Genomic DNA, 23,889 nt, shown 5'->3' on the forward strand with positions numbered 1-23,889 from the left:
TGCGGTCGAAAAGGGCGTTAGGGCCAGTTGTCAGTCTGCGATGTGCCGCGCGATGAATTCACTTACAATAGTGGTCCATGCAGACCATACGCAACTCCTGCAGGCAGAAAGACGTATGTGTGACTGATGGGAAAGGATGTTTGCCCTCAGCGCATCATTTATATCGTACAGCGAGGAGCCTGACTCACACTCTCGCCTCTGAGTCAGAAGGTTGATGGCTCAAGCCCCACGTTGGGACTCAGAACTCAACTAGCCCAGGCTGACACCTCAGTGCATGGCTGGGGGGAGCACTGGGTTCTTGGGAGTTGCCGTCCTTCGTCAGATGAGACGTTAAACAGAAGTCCCCTGTGTTCCCGTTCAGGCGGACGCCGATGATCCCCAAGACACTATTTAAAAGGAGGAGGGAGTTTCTCTCGTAGGTCACGGCTGCTGTACTCGCGCAGTCACTACACCGTTTAATAAAGGCCCTGAAATGCAATGAGCCGTTTTCATGACGTGATAAGGCGCTACGTCAAATGCACGGATTGCGTTCCAGAATAATCAAATAACCTCCTTCGAATACGTCTCCGCACACTTTTGTGACCAAGCACAGAACCCGTGCAGTCCTGTTGGAGATAATCTACTGCATTAAATTACTATCTAATAACTATTTACTTACCTGGTATCGGTTAATTCATGGTTTAACATCTACAGCATTATATTAAGCTAAGCAGGTGGTCAATGCTCCTCTGTATCGAGTAAGCAGCAAATCCACAGTCACGGGAGTAAATTGAACAAAAATACACAAATAAAGTAAATAGATTAAAGGATACCTGATAATGATTACAAGGCAGCCTTCAATGAAGTGGTTGGGATGGTTTAAATATAGAATGATGGGTGCACGGACGTGATTGCAAGGACACTTTCTAATCAAAGTGGTTTATAAATGGAATAAAAACTATGATAACTGAAGCCAGAAGCAGTTTACAGACACTGCTTGAGCTCACAACTTTAGAGGGGAAGGGGGGAATCGTGACGGTGACGGGTTTCTGAGCGCGTTTCTGAACCCGGCTGTGTTAATTATCACCTGTAAAACTTGTCTCGTCACAGACGAAATAAGGACCTGCGTAACAATAATAATAATCCTTGCATTTGATATTGCGCCTTATCACAACGTTGAGACATCTCAAAGTGAATTGACTGTGTATTTTGTGGGCGAAACGCGGCAACCAAATTGCACACAGCGGTGTCCCATAAACAGTCGTGGATTGAGTGAACACATTTTTTGGGCGGAGAGATTATAACCCCTGGAAAGCAATCCACCAATCAACTAAGAACTGGGTTACATAGGAACACAGGAACAGGAGGAGGCCATTCAGCCCTTCAAGCCTGTTCCACCATTGAATTAGATCATGGCTGATCTGTACTTCAACTAATCCTTTCAATTCCAATTTCCCGCTGTCTCCCCATATCCCCTGAGCTACCAACAATCTATCAGCCTCACTCTTGAAGGTGTGGATGGATCCAATGGTTTCCTACTTACTGCTCGGTAAACAGAGGTATGTGGAGTAAGGATACTTGCCTAAGGTCTTGCCTCGCCTGGGAATCAAACCCGTGACCTTTCGCTACGGGATTCCACCATGTTGTGTACGGGGTACGATCCAGTGCGTTCCAACCGCAGCAGCGGTGAAAAATTCACAGTTGTCACATACATGTCACCTCAACCGCACGCCATTTGTCACCCCAATTCCTCGGCGACTTCAACCACATAATTAAGTCGAGTCTCAGCTTTCAGCCCGGCAGCCGAAGCCAAGTCATTCATCACTAACCCAGACAGAATTGTGACAAAGCAATATGGTTAGGGGTGAATTATATAGTGTGGCAGAGTCATTTTATGGCCCAGAAATTGTAAAATTGAGATGATTAAAGTAGGAATTATTTTAGCAGTAAAAAAAAAAGGAGCGTGACTGCGAACACTCAGGGAAACAGTAACGGTTTGAATACCTACACATTGACAAATTGACAAAGCACTATCTGATGTGCCCTGAACCTCCATCCGATTGATGTTACTTGTAGCTGCTGTGCTCGTAAGTCCATGTTGTGATGTACTGTAACACGTCCTGGTTGAAACTTACAAGCACAGTGCTTCATATTTCTCGTTCGTGTTGGAGTGAGATATATTCTTAGTCAACAAGTAGCCAACACCCTCGCTCTCGCTCGCTCGCTCACTCATTCGCTCATTCGCTCGCTCACTCATTCGCTCGCTCACTCATTCACTCGCTCACTCATTCACTCGCTCACGTATTCACTCACTCACTCACTCACTCACTCATTTGGTCACTTGTTCACTCATTCACTTTCTCATTTGCTAGCTCCCTCCCTCCCTCCCTCCCTCCCTCCCTCACTCCCTCCCTCATCTCTCGCTTTGCCTGAGAAGAGCAGAGGCACTGCCTCGGAAAGTGCACATGGTCTCGAAGACAGGTTTTGTTTTCAGTCATCGTTCTGAAGCCGTGGGAGTGCGAGACTGCACATCCAACACACCCACGTCAACCCAGAATTATTACGTACAACAGCAGTTGAAATGTCCTATTGTCGGGCGACATTTAAAGCAACACACAACCTCTTTCGCTTGCAGTCGTCACACACTGCAGAGCATGAAATTCTCACCAAAGCCTATTGATCACATCTACTCTGGTCTAGTGTTCTCCCTTTCACTGAGCTGCCTCATTCAGTGCACTCAGCAAAGCATTTCTTCCGGAAAGTAATTAATAAGGAGTTGGTTGCAGCTATGCCCACAAGTTATTGGCGATGCGCATAAAACTGTAGAGGGCATATTGTTTGACGGGATAGAATTGGTTTATTTGGTGATTTGGGTATTTAGTGAATGATATCTGGGTTGAATTGAATGTGGTAGATGTAGACTTACACTGATTACTATAGGTTTTGCATTAATAATAATATATAATATAATACATAATAATCCTTGATCAGGTTTGGCTTTGGCTCTGATACGCCCCGTGACTGAATACTCACAGTCTAAATGTGGCTGTGAAGGTTGGTCACTTGGGCCAGGAAGACAACTCTCCTGTAGAGGAGAGCGCGACAGCCTGGATCGAGCATATACTGTAGATACATACAGACAATCCACAGACAGAAGTAAGGGTTAACAATACTGCACGCAAAGCAAACCAGACACCCCGTTTGTTTTGCAGATAGTTTTGCAAAGGAATAATTTATTGAAGAATGAAAACTTGCAAAATTATCCAGAGAAACAAACAAGGTCTTCATCCAAAACGTTCCAGCACACCAGGCCTGTCCTGTAGCAGAAATGTCACCCTTGTGTAATTAATTCTGTAAAGTCATTTCCTGACAAAATTCACACCCTATTTTCTGAAATAACAAACTCTGAATTAAGTGAGCGATTCAGGGAACGAAGGAGCTGTTTTTGGAAAGTCAACGTTCCAGTTATAGAGCTATCATCAGCGGAATTAGCAACCAGGAACATTGCACATTTACACTTGGCTTTGCTGCTGACTGAGGTTTCTTTTCACTCATGAAATATGCTCACAAACAACAAACAAGTTAGAACCATACACACACACACACACACACGCATGCAGTGTTGGTACTTGTCATTTCTTGTAACATTGCACTCACCACTTTCTCTTCCACTGCGTTGTCAGCTTAATTAATCATAAGTGCTGTCTACGATTTGCATCAGTTTTAAAGGAGCAGAAATAGACATACTGATAAGCACGGAGAAAGCAACAGGTCAGCCCCTGAACCGTCTGGGTCGAATCAAACAACATGTCCTAAATTTACTGCTTTTGAAGAACTTTGATTGAAAAATGAATAATAATAATAATAATCCTTACATTTGAGATAGTGCCTTATCACATCGTTGAGACCTCTCAGAGCGCTTCACCGAATATTCTATAAAGTGAATTGACCGTATATTTTTGTGGGCGAAAGGTCAGAGGGGTCCGTTAATGCGGGTTTCCTGTTCCCTACCTGTTATTTGTGTGTTTTCACTCATGACTTTTTACCCTCAAAGAGCAATGGGTGAACACTCAGTATAAAAAGCCCTGGGTCAACTTTGATTGCTGATACACGCTCCGGCTTCCTACTGTACTTACCAAACATTTTCTGTTTGTCATCCTTCAAAGTAGAGCAAAATTGCTGCATTGTGCGACTCCCCAGTTCATCTACATTGAAACTCTTTGCTAGCTTGGCCCTTTCCCCTATTAATCCTCTCGCTGGCAGATTAGCAGCTAACCATTCAGTGTAATTATCCCTCTGCCTCTTAGATGCAAGTATTAGGCTCACAAACACAAAAGAAGCCATTAGGAACCTATTTTTCTATTTATTTCTTATATTTCCCTCTCTCGCTCCCTCGCTCACTTTCTCTCTCTCTCCGTTCAACACCCCACCACCCCCCCAATTTATTCAACCGTGCTGGATGTTAATTAGCCTTTGAGAAGACTGTAATGCAGGAACTGACACTCTGCACATTTAGCTGTGATCGGTTTCTATAGCGAAAGCAAAGCTGTTTGTAAAGATTCCCATTCTGTTAAGGCCTTGATCTGCTCTCCCTGTCCCAGGTGTGCTCACTTGTTTAACCCTTACGTGTTCTTGCAGTGTTATTGATTGTCCCGAAGCTTTGGAATTCTTTCCCCCAATCCCTCTGCGCCCCGATTACCCTAGATCAACAACCACAATTTGCATTTATTTAGCGCCCTTCACGTGGGGTAGCATCCTGGAGCTCTAACCCACTCAACTGATCATGACTGAAGACCTTCCTCTTCGACCGTGCACATCACATCCTAGTCACATCCTCCCCTCCCAGCTCGGCATCAGGCTCTGTCGCTGTTTAGGGCTCCGAGGTGCTGCCCCGCGTGAAAGGTGTTGTTGCTATCATTGATGCCTCAAATGAATCTCAAGGAGCTGCACGGATCTGAAATTGTCTTGTCTTAACTATTGGTCCTGCAGGCTAACTCAGGGTAGACTATCCCATTACAATTTCCTCTTAAACGGCTTCCTTGTTTCTACAAAACTATGTTCCTGAAAAACAGCCAATTCGACATAAGGTATTGGAAGACACAATGTGAAGATAAATTTTGTAAAGATAATTTTTCTGAAGATACTCAGAGAGACACTTACCCTCACATTAAGAGGAACGTCTCAAGACTTATTCCCGCTCTGAGGATTGTACGGACAAAAGCTTGAGCAGTTCTGGTGTGCTGAGAATATTGTAATCAGTCTTTATCAACTGGGAGTTAAGTAGCTTTTGTGCCGCTGTTGGTGATTAGAAATTGGCTGAGAGAGTGAGGGGAAGCACAGTGCAAGCAAAACACAGTTGAAAGTGCAGCCTCTTCGCTGCTCAGTGAGATTGCCGGAGGTTTTGTAAATGTGTTTATAGTTCAGAATCACTGAGGCAATTTCTGGTGACTGTGTTATGGTGTCAGATCAGGAGCTACACAGGCAATCCGTCTGTTTGCCCGATGTTGCTCTTTCAATCTGATTTTGCCTGGCGGAGCTGTGCCAAATTTGCAGAATAAATAAAGACAAAAATATGAAAGCGTAGAATCTCACCGCACAGAAGGAGGCCATTCGGCCCATCATACCTGAAAGAGCTACCACTAGTCCCACCCCCACCCCCCGCTCTTACCCCATAGCCTTTTCCTTTTTTCCTTTTCAAGTCCCTGTCCGATTCCCTTTCAAAAGCTACTATCGAATTTGCTTCCACCGCTCTTTAAGGCAGTGCATTCCAGATCGTGACAACTCTACAACACTTATAATAATAATCCTTGCATTTGATACAGCGCCTTATTCCACAATTCTGCATGATGTTACATTTGAAGATGAAGCAGCCTTGTGAGCGGTCTTTCGTTCCTTTGTGGCTTTGGTACATGGAAGGGCAGAACAACTACAACAACAACTTGCATTTATATAGCGCCCTTCCCGCAGGGTAGCATCTCAGGCACTGCAAAGTGGCTGGGGCGGACGCTGAGTAAGGGAGAAGGGGGAGTGGGGGGGGGGAGTGGTGAGGTGACCATAGTCCTAGTGATAGGGAGGAGGTTATGCTAGGATGAAAGGCACCAATGCACACCAGTGATCTAGGTGATATTTCAGACCTGCACTACATCCCCAGCATGATTGCTGAGTTGTATAAAATTCCAAAATGTGCGCCTTTCACATCAGGGCGATGTCTCAAAACACTGCTTATAAGCACTGTTGACTGGACACCCGATCCACGGGGTGTTGAGGACTGAAGAGGGTGAGGAGGACTGAGACGACCGAAAGCGCGGTCAAAGAGGTAACTCTTCAGTACTTGACGACAGCTTGAATTGTTGAGAATTTAGTGAGAAAGTGTTCATTTAAATCATATTTCAAGTATGACGATGACTAAGGTCTCATCGGGTTGATTTATAGATAGACTAGTTGTTACCTTGGAGCACTTAAAAAGACAGCACATTGTTCTCTCCTCCCACGTACCACCAGAAACAGAGGCAGATTCCAAAGACGTCCGTGGAAGAAAATAAAACCTTTTCACTTAATAAATTAGTTATACAACAATGAGTAGCAGAAGTAATTCAATCTCTGGCATCAGGAGTGGCTTATAAATATTTGAGCTTCGCAATTTACACAGCCATCTGAACCTTGACAAGCGCTGACACCTGCGCACATCTATAATCTATTGTGTGATACAAAAAAACTGGACAGACATTCATTTAGTAGCTGGATCCACGGGAGATCGCAGGGAGAGGAAGGAGGTTTTACTGGTATGAAAGACGTCTTTAAGCCACCCCCCACCCACCCCCAGCAGGTGGGTGCATAGCTCCTTCACTGCAATAGAACGCACCGACTTTCAAGCTTTCCGTACAATGGCAACGGGTGATGGTTGGACCAGTGAAAGCTTTCTATTGAGTCGACATTTGGGAGCAACATCAAAAACTCAGCACGATCTCCAAATCCAGACTGACGTCTCAATCGTACAGTTGGTGGCACTGACATTAAATAGTCACTACATGAAGAATGTCCAGGCTTTGTCAGCCTGGCATAGTGGGTAGCACTCTCATCTGCATTTGATATAGCACCTACAATAGTATAATATATCAAATGCAAGGATTATTATTATTATTATAATAATCTTTGCATTTGGTAAAGCGCCTTATCGCATCGTCAAGACATCTCGAAGCGCCTCTACAGATATACGAAACGCGACAGCCAGTTTGCGCACAGCAATGTCACACAAACAGCCATGGAGTGAACATTTTTTATCTATTTGGAGGATTGTCGACCAGGACACCGGGAGAGAGAAACTCCCTTCTCTTTGCAAATAGTGTCACGGGATCTTTAACATCCACCTGAACAGGCAGACGGTTTAACGTCTCTTCTGGCACCCCTGATAATGCAACACACCCCTGGCACTGCATTTCAGTATTAGCTTAGACTGCGATTCCAAGTCCCGATGTGGGGCTTCAACCCACAAACTTCTGACTCAGAGGTGAGAGCACTACCACTGTGCCAGGCTGACACACTAGCTCCGTGATAGCACACTCTGCTGTGAAGGGGTTTGGGGATAAGGCAGAGATTGAAAGTGTAGACTGAATGGACCAAACAGCCTGTTTTGTGTGCTGTGAATTTCTACGATTCCATGAAGACCTTCCCATTACTTCCCAAACCACCCATTCGGGAAATATTATTATCCTCAGGATGAGTCACAGACAGAGATTGAAAAACTCAGCTCCTCGGTGAATTGTCAACCTGGAGTTTGAGCATCGTCTGAGGCTCCTCACTGAAGAGGGAGATAACCCTACATCTGGATAACGTTATCTGTCAGAAGACGATGAAGAAAAGAAAAGCTTTCATCAGCTTGTAGCCTTACACGAGCGACGACGTGTTTATATTTACACTGCTGGTGAGTCACTGCAATGCAAATTTGCATTAGTACTGTGGCAAAGTATTGAAAGAGACTATTTCTGGAGGATTAACTGGAACATGTGAGTGGAGTAGGAAATGAAGTCTCATCTACACACCTGAATAAATTACCCAAATGAAAGGACGTTGGATAAACAAGAGTGTGCTCGGCATCCCACTTGTCCGGTTGTGTAAAAAAAAAGCCATTTAACATCAAGATAATGGCTGAGAGGTTGTAGTGACAGGACGAAACTCAGCTTATGTCACTCTATGTGGGATTCTGTGTGAATATTTAACGCTACTCTGTCAAGACCCGGAGGGTTTTTTTTACAACATCAATCCAACCCAAGGATGATCACATAGAATTTGCAATTGATTTCCCTGTGGTCATGTGGGGAGGGTGGTGGCAGGAGAGAGGGGGAGGGAAATTGAACAAGGGGAGGAATTTTAATAATAACAATCCTTGCGTTTGGTACAGCGCCTTATCGCGTCGGAAAGACATCTTCACAGGATTTACTGTGAAATGGAGTGACTGTATTTGTAGGCAAAGTCCCACACAGAGCCATGAAACAAATGAGCAAATTTTATCTGGGGAATTGTTGGCCAGGATACGGTTTTCAAATAGTGCCATGGGATCGTTAACGTCCTCCACCTGAACAGGCAGATGGGACCTCGGTTGAACATCTCATCTGAAGGACAATGCAATCCCACCCCACCCCCCCCCCAGCACTGCATTGGAGCGTCAGATTAGACTATGTGATTCCAATCACCCGACATGGGGGCTTGAACCCCCATCCTTCTGACTCAAGAGGCCAGAGAGCATGCGTGGAAGGATCCGTCAGCCATGTTTTCACACCGAGGTGCCCTACCACGGTGATCCACACGAATGATTGCACACCGGTAGACAGATCAGTTACAGAGCAGGTCTCCAATTAACCTTTTAAGAGCTCAACACTGCAATCATCATCATCATCATCATCGTCATAATAACCCTTGCATTTGATACAGCGCCTTATCACGTCTTCGAGACGTCTCAAAGCGCTTCGCAGGATACACTGTAAAGTGAATTGACTGTGTATTTTGTGGGCAAAATCATATATTATCTATCTATCTATCTATCTATCCATCCATCCATCCATCCATCCATGGTGCATGTTGCATACATGTACAGGCTCTGTAATAACTACTGTCAGCATTAATTTCAGGTGATGGGTGTTGTCTGGGTGGGTGGGAGAGGAGGGAGGGGTGGATGGGGAGAGAGGAAGACTTCACACAGCCCAGTATTTACGTGGTTATTTTGGGGATGACGCTGGTGACGCACACGCAATCGCGTTTCTTTGGACAAATGAGAAAAAAGAGGTTATTTATAAACCCAAAATCTCGATTTCAAACAGCAAAGAAGTGGAGGAGCTCTCCCCCAGAACATCATCCAAAAGGCTACCAGCGTTTCAGAGACAGACAGAGAGAGAGAGAGAGGGGGGAGAGACTGTGTCAGATGTGCACAGGACTCATCAGAAGTCCATCTATTGTATATAATATATACATTTTTTTTTGGGGGGGGGGGGTCTGCAATATATAAAGACAATAGTGTTACAATTGCCAGCAGCTTTTGCTCAAAGAGGCTCTGCAGTTATATAATTTGTCGGGCTATTTTAATTAACATTGCCTGCTTTCATCTGCAGTGCAAAAAAAAAAGGAGGAGGGGGTGGGTGGGTGGGTGCAGGGTTTGGGGGTGCACAGAGAGAGAGAGGAGAGAGAGATCAAATCTTCCCTGTGATTTGTTTTACACAGAGAGGAGAGAGAGAGAGACATTAAATGATATTTGCAGGACTTTGTAGGAATTGATTGGTGAGTGTGGGGAGGGTGTGTGTGTGGGGTGGGGAGCATTAGTTTTGTCGATTGCAACCCAGAAGAAAGCTGTATCTTAAAACGGTAAGTCGATTTCATTCCAGGCTTTACTGCATTTTTCTTAGAATTGGTTAACTTGGACATCAAATGCATCTTTTTTTTTTGTACTGGAGGGTGGAGGGGCTGTTTTAATCTCTTCGGTGTGTCCCCCCCCCACACTTTGCTAAATGATTAATGTATTTGACTATGAACATTATGTTGTGTGTGTGTGTGTGTGTATATATACATTATATTTTCGAGATTGATTGTGCAGTGAGTGATATTGGATTATCACCCAATACTGGATACCCTCATTGATTTGGAAATATCCCACATGTTTATATTATTTGGTTCAAAAAATCTAAAAAGGTTTTGTTTGTTTTTTTGGTAGTGGGGGGGTGGGGGGGGGGGTGGTGGGATGGTTAGGAGGGAATTCTCTCTCATGATCCAAATTCTCTCAACACTCTCTGTGGCATTGCAGAAGAAAGGTGCAATATTCTAGGAAGCAGAGATATTTTACCCTGTGTTTTGAAATTGCAAAGTTTAATAACGTTGAGATGAGGTGGGAGATTGATCCCTGACATTAAATGAATGCAGAACGATATATATATATATATATAGTGACCATTTGAAACCGACCCCAAAAAAATGAATACATAAATAAATAAACAAACAGAAATATTCGACAACAAGTAAAAAGCAAATCAGACCAGACTCTGGCTGGCACTGGCGTAGAATGAATGATGTCTATAGCTGGGAGGGTTGGTCCAATCCAATATATATTGTAGACTTGGTCCCTAGTGTGCAGGAATCTGCCTTAGATAAGAGAAGGGGTTCCTTGACTCCCAATTAAGCCAATGGGGTCTTTCTTGCCCAACACACATGGGCTATTCTTTCAATCAGTTGCCCCCCCCCCTCCACATTTTTTCCCCCAATCAACCCCCACCCACCACTTCCCAACCCAAACCCAAACCCATTCCCCCAAAAGGTCTCCAGCCCACATTCTTATGTGTATTTGCCCTGGTTTTAGCATTCCTGTTGCGCTCTATTGAAAGGGGGAGGTGTGTTGTTGATGACTCGAATGGAGCCTGTTGTTAAAGGGAAAGAGAGATAGAGGTGGGGGGGTGGGGGGGGGAAATAAGTCAATATATTGGTTTGGTAATGAGCCACCTTCAAACAATGAGGTCGCGCAATGCAGTGTCCCAAGTCTTGCTTCTCCCTCGTCTCTGATATAAAGAGGGAAACTAGGGGAATAGAGAGAGAGAGACCAAGATAAAGGGAGAGAAAGAGAGAGAGAAGGGGTTAGAGATATGCAGGGGGAGCATACTGCGAGATAGCAATATCGACAGACTGGGGAGAGGGGCAAAGATGTGCAGAGAGAGAATTAATGAATGAATGAATGAATGAAGGGAGGAGGGAGGGAGGGAGACAGAGCTAGGAGAGAGAGAAGGAAAGAGAAAGAGATGCATAAGAGAAGGATAGATGCTGAGAGACTGTCAAGCAGCTAATAGAGAGGGTGAGACTGAGCCAAATGAAGCAGATTGTGAGACAGATTCGAACAGACAGATGTAGAGAGGAGCTAACGAGGCTGGGAATGAAGTGAGACATTGATGCAGAGATCATGAGACATTTGCATTGAGATACAGGGAACAAATATGTGAAGAGGGAGAGACATGCAGAGAGGGGGGGGTGGGGGAGATGGGGAGAGAAAGGATGAGAGAGGAGGGGAGAGATGGGGAGAGATAGGAGGAGAGAGGAGAAGGGGGGCGAAAGGAAATCTAACATACGACAAATGTGAAATGTATTTCTGGGAATTGGTAGAATCAGGACCATGGTCAGCGATTTCCCTCCATCCTCAATCCCAATCTAATGCTTCCTCTCTTAAACCGTTCCACGTCTTCCACCCAATCCCAGGTCTATTCTGTACTCAAATGATCAATATCATTGGATCCACCACTTTTTATTCCGCACCCCACACCCGCAGCCCAAAAGCCAGGTCGCAAGAGTACAAGATTTTTAAAATATGTATAAATCTATCTATTGTTTCTCTCGCTAGTCTTGTGTGCGAGAGCATATTTTGCATTTTCTATGTGGAATAGGTGAATAATTGGCACCTTGTGATTGTTTTGTTCAGATGCCGTTGATTGGTTGCATTTGTATTCATTACCGAAGTCGAGCAAATTACACTATAGGTTTTACTGGGTGTCGCGTTCAACTTTGACCGCAATCCTCATGGAATAGTTTAGCGCCTGTTAATAACAGTGGGTTTTCCATTACAATACCATTTTTGTAACGTAAGTTATGTAATGCAGCTTATAAACTGCACAGACCACTTCAGAAATTGTCCCTTCATTGCAAATGGGAGAGGAAAGTCTTCACGATCAATGTCATTCATTATTGTTCATAATCAAACAAAACTAATCTTAGTTACTTCTGTTACAAGGCACGGTGAAAATCGCCCAGAAAACACAGTCACTCCACTTTACAGTATATGCTGTAAAGCACTTTGGGACGTTACAACGACATGATAATAATAATAATCCTTGCATTTGATTTAGCACCTTATCACCTCATTGAAAGGTTTCAAAGCGCTTCACAGGATACACTGTAAAGTGAATTGACTGTATATTTTATGGGATATAAAGGCATATCAAATGCAAGGATTACTATTACCATAAATATTATTTAACATTGTGTTAACTCTCAGTCTAACTCCAAATATTCAGTTAACATATAATTCAGATAAAAATAAAATCTCAGGCATTGTTATTGCCACAGAAAATCTAAGTTCACCTCGATGTGTTTGATAAAATGCAAGTGACATTTATCTTTTAATTTCGGTCACTGAATGTAATTTTTTAGTGGGCGAGAGCCAGCGAGGGAGATTTTATTTGATAGAGCTGGACTATTCTGCCATCTGCTGACAAATGTAAAGATTCCCTCTTTCATCTGAGACCTCGTTTTTTTTTAATAATAATAATTTTTTGAAAGCGGATTTCAAATAATCAATGATAAAAATCACATTTGATGCAGTGCTTATCACATTGGGAGGAAATCTCAATGCACTTCGTGGGATTTACTGTAAAGTGTAGTGACTGTGTATTTTGTTGGTTCATAGAGTCTTACAGGACAAAATCTCTCTCCTGCTCACTCCGCGCACCCTTAAATACATCTCTTTACCCAACATCTATCCGATATCTCTTTCAAAAGAATTCACGGGCTCACTTTCAACAGTTTGTGGTGAAGTCCACAGTCCCAAGAGCCTTTTTTTTTGTCTGACACATGCTTAAGAGTATTCAAACCAAGTTGACATTTCCATGCGACCCACCCAGAACATGGAAATTCCAGAGACAGACTGTTGGAATGGAATACGCCTTCTCTCTGTAAGGGGAGCTGTAACTGAATAGTCAGTTTGTTAATAAAGTTAAAATGTGGTGCAAATGTACTGTAAATTATTCAGCTCTTCAAATGAGGAATGAGCCACTTCTTCACTGTATACCTGTTGAGAGCAACAGACCACTCTTGGTGAAGACATAGAAAGCGTCAGAGTTGAAACTTCCTTTGCTCCACCGCAATCCAGAGAGATTTGAAGAGAACAAACACATGCCCTGTTAGTGAACGAGCTTTGACCTGCTAATTGCACCACTGTTCTGTTCCCAGCTACACACCAATCGATAGGCAATTCATCTCTCTCAGGATGATCTCTGGGTGATTCCTGCAACAATCTGAAAAGGAAACCTTATTGTTTCCAAAACATTTTGTCCCTTTGATTTCTGTACATAAATAATTATTTCTCCTTGGTCTCCCTTCACATCCACAAACATCCGTGAAGGAAACACACAGTTCAATATTTAATTGGGGTTTGGTTGGGGGGTGATCCCACGAGGTGGAAAAGAACTGATGAGATCTATCCAGGGCCACTTTACATTATACCCAATGATTCTCATAATTTACATATCCATTGAGAATAAATTCTTGATGCAAATAAGTTTTTATTCATTTGTGAGGTTCCCTCCCTGAGGTGAGTTTGAATAACAACACTTTAGGAGGACTTCCCAAGGCGGTGTACAGTTTACAGCATTTCAGACCCAAGCTGGGGTCAGGGGGGAGAAGGGAGGTGACCGATAGCATGGTCGAAGAGGAAGGTTTTGAGGGGGACTTGAAGGAGGCTAAGGAGGGGGAGAGGCGGAGTGATGGGGGGATGGAATTCCTGAAGTTGGGGGCAGAGTGGCTGAAGGCTCTCCCGCCAATGGTGGGGCGGGGGACGTGGAGCAGGCCGGAGCCGGCTGAGCAGAGGGAGCGGGCGGGTTGGTAGGGGTTTAGGAGGTCGCAGAGCTAGGGTGGGGCGAGGCTATGGAGGGCTTTGTAGGTGAGGATCTGGAACTGGATATAGGAACAGGAGTAGGCCATTCAGCCCGTCGAGCCTGTTCCGCCATTTAATTAGATCATGGCTGATCTATATCTTTACTAGAATTTCAAATCCAATTTCCCGCTTTCTCCCCGTATCCCTTATTACCCCGATCTAACAAAAATCTGTCAATCTCTTTCTTGAAGGTGTGGATGGATCCAGCATCCACGACCTTTTGGGGGAGAGAGTTCCAGATTTCTACCACCCTTTGAGTGAAAAAATGCTCCTGATTTCACTCTTAAATGGTCTGGTTCTAATTTTAAGACTCTGCCCCTTGTTTTGCATTCCCCCAACATAGGAAATGGCTTTTCTGCATCGACGCTATCAAATCCCTTTATCATCCTAAAACCCTCTGTCAAATCACCCCTCAATCTTCTAAACTCGAGGGAATACAATCCAAGTTTATGCAGCCTTTCCTCGTAACTTAACCCTTTTTGGACTGGTAACATTCTGGTGAACCTGTGCTGCACCCCCTCCAAGGCCAACATATCTTTTCTGTGGTGTGGTGCCCAAAACTGAACGCAGTCTCCAGATGGGGTTTGACCAACGCTCTATCCAGGTTACGCGTCATTTCTTCTCCTTTGTATTCCAGGCCTCTCGAGATAAAGGCCAACATGCCATTTGCCTTTCTGATCATGTTTTGCACCTGGGAACTAGTTTTTAGTGATTTGTGGATATAGACATCCAAATCTTTTTGCTCTTCCACAGCTCTTAATTTCTCCCCGTTAAGAAAGTATTCTGCCCTATCTTTTTTCGGTCCATAATGGATGACCTCGCACTTCCCTTATTATTATTGAACTCCATCTGCCACAGCTTTGCTTGCTCAATTAATCTGTCTAAGTCCCTCTGTGACTTCCTACTCCCATCTTCACTACTTGCTGAGCCTCCGATCTTAGTGTCATCCGCAAACTTGGATATAAAACTTTCTATTTTTTCATCCAAGTCATTTACGTATACGGCAAAAAGCTGAGGTCCCAGTACAGACCCCTGGGGGGGCCAATGTTTTTCTCTCACATTTTGATTTGCTACACCTTGTGTAATAATTTCCTATTACCTTTCTTTTCGATTAGTGTTTGTGTTACCTTGATCGTTGCTCTTGTCCTCTACTTGCCCTATGTTTTTGTTATTTTTACCACCCAACCCTCCCACTTCCTTTACCAGTTTAAAGCCTTTTCAACAAGGGCTCCATCTACTTCCCTAATTACTCGTTTTGCCAGAAATCTGCAGACTATTATTTGTTAATTTGAATAAATTTGTATTTCGTAAACTAACCACAGCTGCTCCTTGTTAAGTCTAACCACAAGCCCAATTTTCCAATTCTATCAACAGTTTAAAGTTAGTATATATACATATAGGTAATAAAACAGTTTATACATATACTAAAACAAGTAATTCCCACTCTCACCCAATTCATAGATTCATAGTTGGGGGCAGAGTGGCTGAAGGCTCTCCCGCCAATGGTGGGTTGGGGGACGTGGAGCAGGCCGGAGTCGGCTGAGCGGAGGGAACGGGTGGGTCGGTAGGAGGTTAGGACGTCGCAGAGGTAGGGTGGGGCGAGGCCATGGAGGGCTTTGTATGTGAGGACCAGTATCTTGAACTGGATCCTCTGAAGGATAGAGAGCCAATGGAGTCGGGCAAGAGTGGGGGAGATGGGGTCACGGAGTTTGGTGCGGGAGAGGACACGGGCTGCAGAGTTCTGGATTATCTGCAGCTGTGGAGGGAGGAGTTGGGAAGGCCGACACGCAGGGCGTTTGCATAGTGGAGCCTGGAGGTGATGAAGGCATGAACACGAGTTTCAGCGCCTGAGGGGTGAAGTAGTGGCGGAGTTGGGCGATGTTACGGAAGTGAGGGAAGGCAGAGCGGGTCATGGCTTGGATGTGGGGGAGAAAAGACAGTTGAGGGTCAAATAAGACACCCAGGTTCCTGACTGGCTGGTGAGTTGAAGTTGAATAAACTGAACAGGAGCAAACAAATAGGAATTAACCCCCATCAAAGATTGTATATGTGTGATATATAATAACAATAATATTCCTTGCATTTGATATAGCTCTTATCACTCAGTTGAGACATATCAAACTGCTTCATAAAATATATTGTAAAACGGAGTGTATTGTGTATTTTGTGGGCGAAACGTGGTAACCAGTTGCCCGCAGGAGCCAGTGTACCATAAACAGTCGTGGATTGAGTGACCAAATTCTATTTTTAACTTGTCTACCTGGAGTAGGTTTGGAATTGGTATGACTGCACTTGAGTGACTCTGTAGTTCAGAATGCAGGAGCACCGACACTGCCTACCGTATATCTGATCCTATTCATTTTTCTAAAATTTATGGGCTGAATTGTTAGCCACCTGTCTTCCCTTCCCAATGTGGCGATTGCAATACATGCGACAGCTGTCTCACTGTCTCAGTGCCACTTTCTGTGATTATTCATATTCAGGTTTCACTTGTGATAGTTCCCTTAATAAGGGAATCCCACTCGCATTCCTCATCCTTGACTCAATGCGAACTTTTCTCCTGAAAGAATTCCGTCAAGAACGATCGCAAATTAGACTCCATTTGTTGGGCGCATTTCACGACACTTTGGGCAGTCAAACATTAAAAAAAAAAAAATTTTTGTGTGTGTGCAACTTCCCAACTCTTCCCTGCCGCAACAAACTCGGTAAACCTATCGCACCCATCTTCACCCGGCTTCACACGCTCCCCATCCCCTGGAGGATTGAGTTAAAAATCCTCATCCTTGCTTTTGAAGCTCTCCATGGCCTTGCTCCTTCCTACCTTTGTCACCTGCTAACTCCATACCGAACTGTCCATTCCACTCCCCCTGATCCCAAACACCAGCTCGGGTCCAAATCCTTGTCTGTCCGGTGCCTTGGGACGTCCTCCCGATAATTAGTTGTTGTTGAGGAATGACCTAGCTACAGTGATAATATTGACTTGTGCCTTTACCATCCAACACAGAGTTTGGTCACAACAGAAATGGTTTTGCCCAAGGATCTACAATAGTACCTAAATCACTATGGAGGAGTCCACTGAATTATGGACTGACGGGAACTCCCTTCTAAAGGCAGTCTGGTTGGGGAGGTTGAGGTTGACCCGGCTCTTGTTGGAAGGAGGAGCGTACATCAACGAAAGCAACGAGCGGGGAGAAACGCCCCTGATGGTGGCTTGCATGACCAAACATGTCGACCAGCAGAGCGTGAGCAAAGCCAAGATGGTCAAGTACCTGTTGGAAAACCAGGCGGATCCGAATATTCAAGACAAGTTTGGGAAAACAGCGTTGATGCACGCGTGCGTGGAGCGGGCTGGGGAGGAAGCTGTGTCCCTCCTGCTCAACAACGGAGCGGACCCCAGTCTCGAAGATCGTTCCGGGGCCTCGGCTCTGGTGTACGCCATCAACACGGATGACAAGGAGGTCCTGAAATGTCTACTGAATGCTTGCAAAGCCAAAGGAAAGGAAGTTATAATCATAACTACCGATAAATCGCCTTCAGGTACCAAAACAACCAAGCAGTATCTAAATGTCCCACCTTCACCGGAATTGGAAGAAAGACACTCCCCTTCTCTTTGCACGTCCCCATCTGACATTGAGATTAAGACGTCTCCAACATCTTCCTCGAACAATGGCCTGGAAGAGGAAAAGACCTTTAATTTCCAAGTGACGCCTCACCAGGCTGGAGGTTACACCAGCAAAGGTCACAACGACCCTGGCTCTCCCACCAGAAAGATGAACCCAAAGAGAATAGGCACCCGGTTGCCCCAGCTCAAGAGGCTTCAATCGGAACCCTGGGGCCTGATCGCTCCCTCTGTTTTAGCCGCTGCAGCCCATCAGGAGGAATGCAAGCGGGTTAATCCGGACGAGGAGATCACTCAAGGCATCAACGGGTTGTCTCTGCCCAAACGCACTGCCCTGACCAGAACCAACAGCATCGAATGTAGCAAAGATCCCAACACCTTCCCATTTGTAGGGGACCAGGCTTGCAGGGCCTCCCCCTCCTGCACGTCGGCTCCCGTTTCCCGCAAGCAGTCCTACGAGAAAAGCCAACCCCAGCACCAGCCCCTGGCGCGAAGGAGCACTTTGCCCTCCGAGCAAGACAACGTGAGCAGCTTCTCTGCCACCGGCCAGGTCAGCTTGCGAGACACCGTGCACCGCAGGAGACTGGGCAACGACCATTACGATTCGGATTCGCAGCTGTACTCAGACTCGCTCTCTGGTTCTCTCGACCCGGGCAAGATCAGCTTTGAGAGGAAAAAGCACAACACCTCCCCCCTGACTCTGCTCACCAGTTCCCGGGAGTCGCTGGACAGCATCCCGAGCACGTCTCCTGGCTCCGTGCGCAGGAGGCCTCCAGGCTTGCTAGAGAGGCGAGGATCTGGCACTCTCCTCCTCGACCATATTTCCCACACCAGGCCGGGCTACCTGCCACCCTTGAACGTCAACCCCAACCCACCCATCCCTGACATAGGCTGCAACAGCAAACCTTCCTCCCCCCTGGCTATGTGTCTGAAGTCGATGGTACCCGTGGCCCCCTCCTCACCAAAGCGAAGCGATGTGAAAGCCAAAAAGAAGCTGGTGAGAAGGCATTCTATGCAGGTGGAACAAATGAAGCAACTGTATGACTTTGAAGAACTCAACACCCAGTGAACAGCCCCAATCAGTCTATTATAAAAATAATAATATTACTTTCATTTGATACAGCGCCTTATCACGTCGTTGAGACGCCTCAAAGCGCTTCACAGGATATACTGTAAAGTGACTTTTCTGTGTAGTTTGTGGGTGAAACACGGCAGCCAAATTGCACACAGCAGTGTCCCACAAACTGTGTGGATTGAGTGACCAAATTATTATTTTGTTGTTTGATCAATTCTGCCTTCGATGGACTAAAGACCATTGATGAAGTAAAACAATCTAAAACGGAATTAGAGCGTGAGAGGGGGAAGAGCGAGGAATAAGGATTGGAGTAGATAGCTCCAGTGGAGAAGCAAGCACCAGCAGTCTTGTTGGGCTGAATTGTGCTGTGATTTCTAACCCTAACTCCTTTGTTCCAAGTTGGAGTAACAAAAGGAATTTTTTTTTGGGGGGGGGGGGGTCGGCTGTGTGTCTGACAGATGCGGAAACCCATCACTATGCTTAAGAGTATTCAAACCAGACTGAGAATTCCATGCGTCCCACCCACACATGGAAATTCCACAGATACATTGCCGGAATGGAGTGCGCATTCTCTCCAGAAGGATGAGTGTTCGAGGTGAACAGCAGCCTGGTCTGGAAAGGAAGAAGCTAATTTGGATTATAAAGTTTGGAATACATTCAGCAGGTTGAATATCGGTCTTCGTGTTCACAAAGGCGTCGGTATTTTTTTTGCCTCGTTAAGTTTTCAGAAATAATTTGCAAACTCTCTGTGTGTGTGTGTGTGTGTGTGCAAAATAGGAAAACATCTTTATTATTGCAGATGACAAAATCACATCAAGTGTAACTTGCTCCCTTGGGTCACTTTGGAAGGACGTCTAATTTTCAGGAGAGAAATTTCAGATTCTAATGGAGTTAAATCCTCCTCATTTATATACAATGTGGATGGGAGAATAATGATGAATCACAATCCTTGCATTTGCTATTGCACCTTATCATGTTTTAAAGTACTTTGCAAAATAACTTGCTTCTGAAGGGTATGAAATCGTAATCCTTTCATTTGATATAGCACCTTTCACATCAGGAGGATGTCTAAAAGCACTTCGCAAGCACTTTACTTTAAAGTGTAGTGACTGAGTGTTCTGCAGGACAATTCAGCAGCCAATTTGCACACAGCATTATCCTACCAACAGCTGATTCTGTCCAATTTTGTCCGACTGTATCTGAGGAATTGTAGACCAGGACATCAGGCGGAACTCTCATCTCAAATCGTGCCATAAAATCTTTAACGTCCACCTGAACAGCTGGACGGGACCTCGGTTTAATGTCTCATCTGAAGGCCGGCACCTCCGATAATTTCAGCACGCCCACCCCACCTAGCAATGCATTGGAGCGATAGCCTGAGTTCAAAGTCCTGATATGGGGCTTCACAAAGTTTTTTTCGGGGTGGGCAGCTGAGTGTCAGACACATGCGGACACCTATCACCATGCTTAAGAATATCCAAACAAGGCGAGAGTGCTGCCAACTGAGCCTGGCTGAAACCTGAAAATTGTAAGCAAATCTGCCCTAGCAAGATCCCACAATTTAAAGCAGTTTGGAAGGACCCAGGAGCTCACTGTATTGGAGGAAATAACTGCAGTGACTATTTGCTGCTCCCAGATGTCTCCAGCCAACTTCGGGAAACACCATTCACTAAATAAATCTGATAGGGACAATTTGTGGGGGAATAAAAAAAACATCGATTCTGTATGCACTTTTGAATTTGAAATATATATATATAGATTCTCATATTAATACATTTCTATTGTGGCTAATTCTAGCGGAAGCTATCTTGTTGGACAATCACTTTGGAAAATCCTCCCCAACCCTCCTCCCAAGAGTCTGTCACTCACCTCGATTCTTGGCTTCGTTGGGGTTAAACTTCCAGATGGCCTTGGTTGATAGCGATGAGGTTTTCTTCCCCCCCCACCAGGATCTTTTGCATACAGCGGGTAGAGCGATCAGTGAAGTGCATTCTGTCCGGTGGTTGGAACTTGTCTTGGTGCAATGCAAACTGTCAGGTCCCGGATGAGAGCAGCTGATCCCAATGTATCCTTTAATTTAGAGCCAATTGAGTAGCACTGTGTTCTCTCTGATCATCTCTCTCCCCCCATCTGTGCAATGGACGTTTACCACTATTCCTTAACCTACAGTAAATCCCTCTTTCAAAGGCAATTTCAAATGAACAAATTCACTCCCAGCTTTACTTTTTTTTTTTACCCGATCCCTCGTTCTCACGCAAGTGAGCATCCTGTTGGGAAATAACACCAACCTCACGTTGTTTTAAGTGTAGGTAACAACCAAACAGCAACGTGCATTTATTTATAGGCACACAGGATAGCGTCCAGGAACGCTGCACGGTGGCAGGGTTGGACACCCACCCAGCAAGGGAGAAGAGCAGAGGTGACCTGCGTCATTTAGACTCGTCAATAATGTGGGAGAGAAGTCAAACCAGCATCCAGTGTTTGTATCTAGTTTCATCTCTGCAAATGCTCGAGGGCTTTCTCTGACCTCTCTCATTGGTGTGTTCGTCTCAGATCATTAGTTATCAGGCTATGTTTAACAAGGCAAAACACACCACTCCCAACACATAGCATTCAATTTGACAATAAAACACATCTTGTGTTGCATTTCCATTTTTAAAAGGTTAGCCTCATTCTGTCTCAATGAAATCTATCATCAGATAAAATAAAAAGTTTAATTATACAATAGAGTGCAAGTGAATAGCTCAATATATTTCACATCCTTGCACTATACTTATCTTACTTATCTGGTGTCTTGTTACGATTGCGTCTTTCATTGTATACTTTATTTGGTGAATTGAATTCTATAACCTATGTAAAATTTTGGAGAGAGAAGGAAAAAATATACGAATAAATATTTCTTTCTGTGTACTTCTGTCGGTAAAGATTGTGAATCATTTAAATTAAGTGAACAAAAACAGTAATTATCAGCCTACAGATTCAAAGGACACTAGAATGTGTGTCTCTGTTAAAAAGCGCCTTAAAGTTTTATCAGAAGTCAAAACTCCCTCAAACTAGTAAGTCAGCATTTATTTTGAATGACAGGACAACATCAGACCCATTGGGAGTTTATCGTGAACAGCTATTGAAACTAAAATGCGTGCAAGCATTTTGCTTATAGTTCTATTTTCTCCATTACTCTCCTTGGTGTTTGTCAGCCTTGTAAAAATAATATGGTGTCCATATTTTCTTAATATTGTACATTTGAATGTTTGTAAATACAGTATCTTGTTTTTGCCAGGATGGAATCTGCTAACATTGGCTTTTGTATATAAAAAAAATCAATGTGCATCATTCCGAGCTTCCTCCAAAGTTCCCTTCCCGATTGTAAGATGTAAATTATTTCACAAAACAGCCAACATCTTTACAGAACACAAGCAGATTGTCACTTATCTTGTGTACAAGACTATTTTCATAAAATAAATAAGTGCTCTATCACTTATTCTCAAAGGTATTGTATTATTATCCAGAACCCTGCAGCTTGTGTCCTCTCCCGTAACAAGCTCCGTGAACTGATCAGCTCCATCCTGGGAGGGAGCAACTATTTTCCATATTAAAACCGAATTTAAGGGTTTTCAAAACTCAATCTTAAAAGATCTTAAGAGCTCACAATGCAGATTTCAGGCTTGAAGTCCCTTGAAGTGAACGACAAATTAATCTGAAAGAACCTGCCTCCTCTTTTTGAAGAGCGTGGTGGGATCTTTAAAACATCCACCTGAATAGACAAGCAATGCTGAGCCTCCCTCCAATAATTGTGTTAAGATTATTGCTCCAATAATCAAGTGTCAACCTAGACTGTGGGCTCAATGCACACACAACACCTGCTGAACCCAGAGGAACGAATTCTACCAACTGAGCCAGGTTAATAAATAATCCTTGCATTTGATATAGCGCCTTACGTCTTTGAGATGTCTCAAAGGTTGGCAACTATATATGCTTTTCCCCAGTGAGTGGCAGATTCCATCCATTTCAGAGTGATCACTGTAGCACTGACACGATACACCAACAGGAATACAAGTGTTTTTCAAGTAATTTATTAGATAAGCTGCATAGATAGATCCGAAATAAGTTTCTGTACAAAATCACTGCTTTTTTTTTTAAGTAAACAGGACCAATTGTCTGCCTTCATTTAGAGTGCACAATAGACAGTGGCTAAGAAGACATTCAAAGAATCACTATAGTATCTGTTACACTCAATTCCACTGCAATTTATAAATTCTGAGGAAGAATGAATGTTCCAATTTTTGGTGTTGTAAAATAAGTTTGACGAGATGCAACGTTGCTTCTACCCCGGTAAGCTTCCAGCAAAGGAACAAACATTTAAAAAAATGCATCGTCTGAGAACGAGATGTTAATGTTCACATTTCAACTACAGATAACAAGAAGATTACATCTGTACAATTGGAAGGTTTGAGAATACTTCACATCACCAGTTGAGTTTTTAAAAATATATATTATATAGTATATATATTATATATACACACAATATATATTGTATATAATATATTATTTATAAAAATGTGAAGATAGGATCTTAAAATTCAGTGCTTGGAAGCTCCAAGATTTAATAATAATGATAATCCTTGCATTTGATATAGCACCATTAAATGTCATTGAGATGTCTCAAAACACTTCAGAATATACTGAAAAGTGGTTGACTATGCATTTTGTAAGTGAAGCGAAACTAAAGTATGTATTTTGTAAGCGAATCAGCTAAATGTTGACAAGACGGAACCCATACTCTTTGGCTCTCGCCAACGTCTTAAATTGCACGGTTCTCACCTCCTCCACCTACCCAACCTCCCCTTAAAACTCTCTGAATCTGTACACAACCTCGGCGTCAGGTTGACCCCCAATTATCCTTCCTCCCCCACATCCGGTACCTCACCTGCAACGCTTTCTTCCGCCTCCAACGCATCGCCCGTCTCCATCAATACCTCTCCCCAAAAGCCGCCGAAACACTGATCCATGCCTTCATCACCTCTCGGCTGGACTACTCTAACGCCC

General features: G+C 44.1%; 1 protein-coding gene across 1 annotated transcript; it reads left to right on the plus strand.

Annotated features, from left to right (window-relative positions):
- Positions 1 to 9,737: 9,737 nt before the first annotated feature.
- ankrd34c (ankyrin repeat domain 34C) lies at positions 9,738 to 18,852 on the plus strand. Its single transcript, XM_007905335.2, has 2 exons — positions 9,738 to 9,831; positions 17,154 to 18,852. The coding sequence occupies exon 2, from the start codon at positions 17,212 to 17,214 to the stop codon at positions 18,835 to 18,837; it is 1,626 nt and encodes a 541-aa protein (XP_007903526.1). The 5' UTR covers positions 9,738 to 9,831; positions 17,154 to 17,211; the 3' UTR covers positions 18,838 to 18,852.
- Positions 18,853 to 23,889: the final 5,037 nt, after the last annotated feature.

This window comes from Callorhinchus milii, unplaced genomic scaffold (assembly GCF_018977255.1).
Source record: "Callorhinchus milii isolate IMCB2004 unplaced genomic scaffold, IMCB_Cmil_1.0 Scaffold22, whole genome shotgun sequence".
NCBI lineage: Eukaryota > Metazoa > Chordata > Chondrichthyes > Chimaeriformes > Callorhinchidae > Callorhinchus > Callorhinchus milii.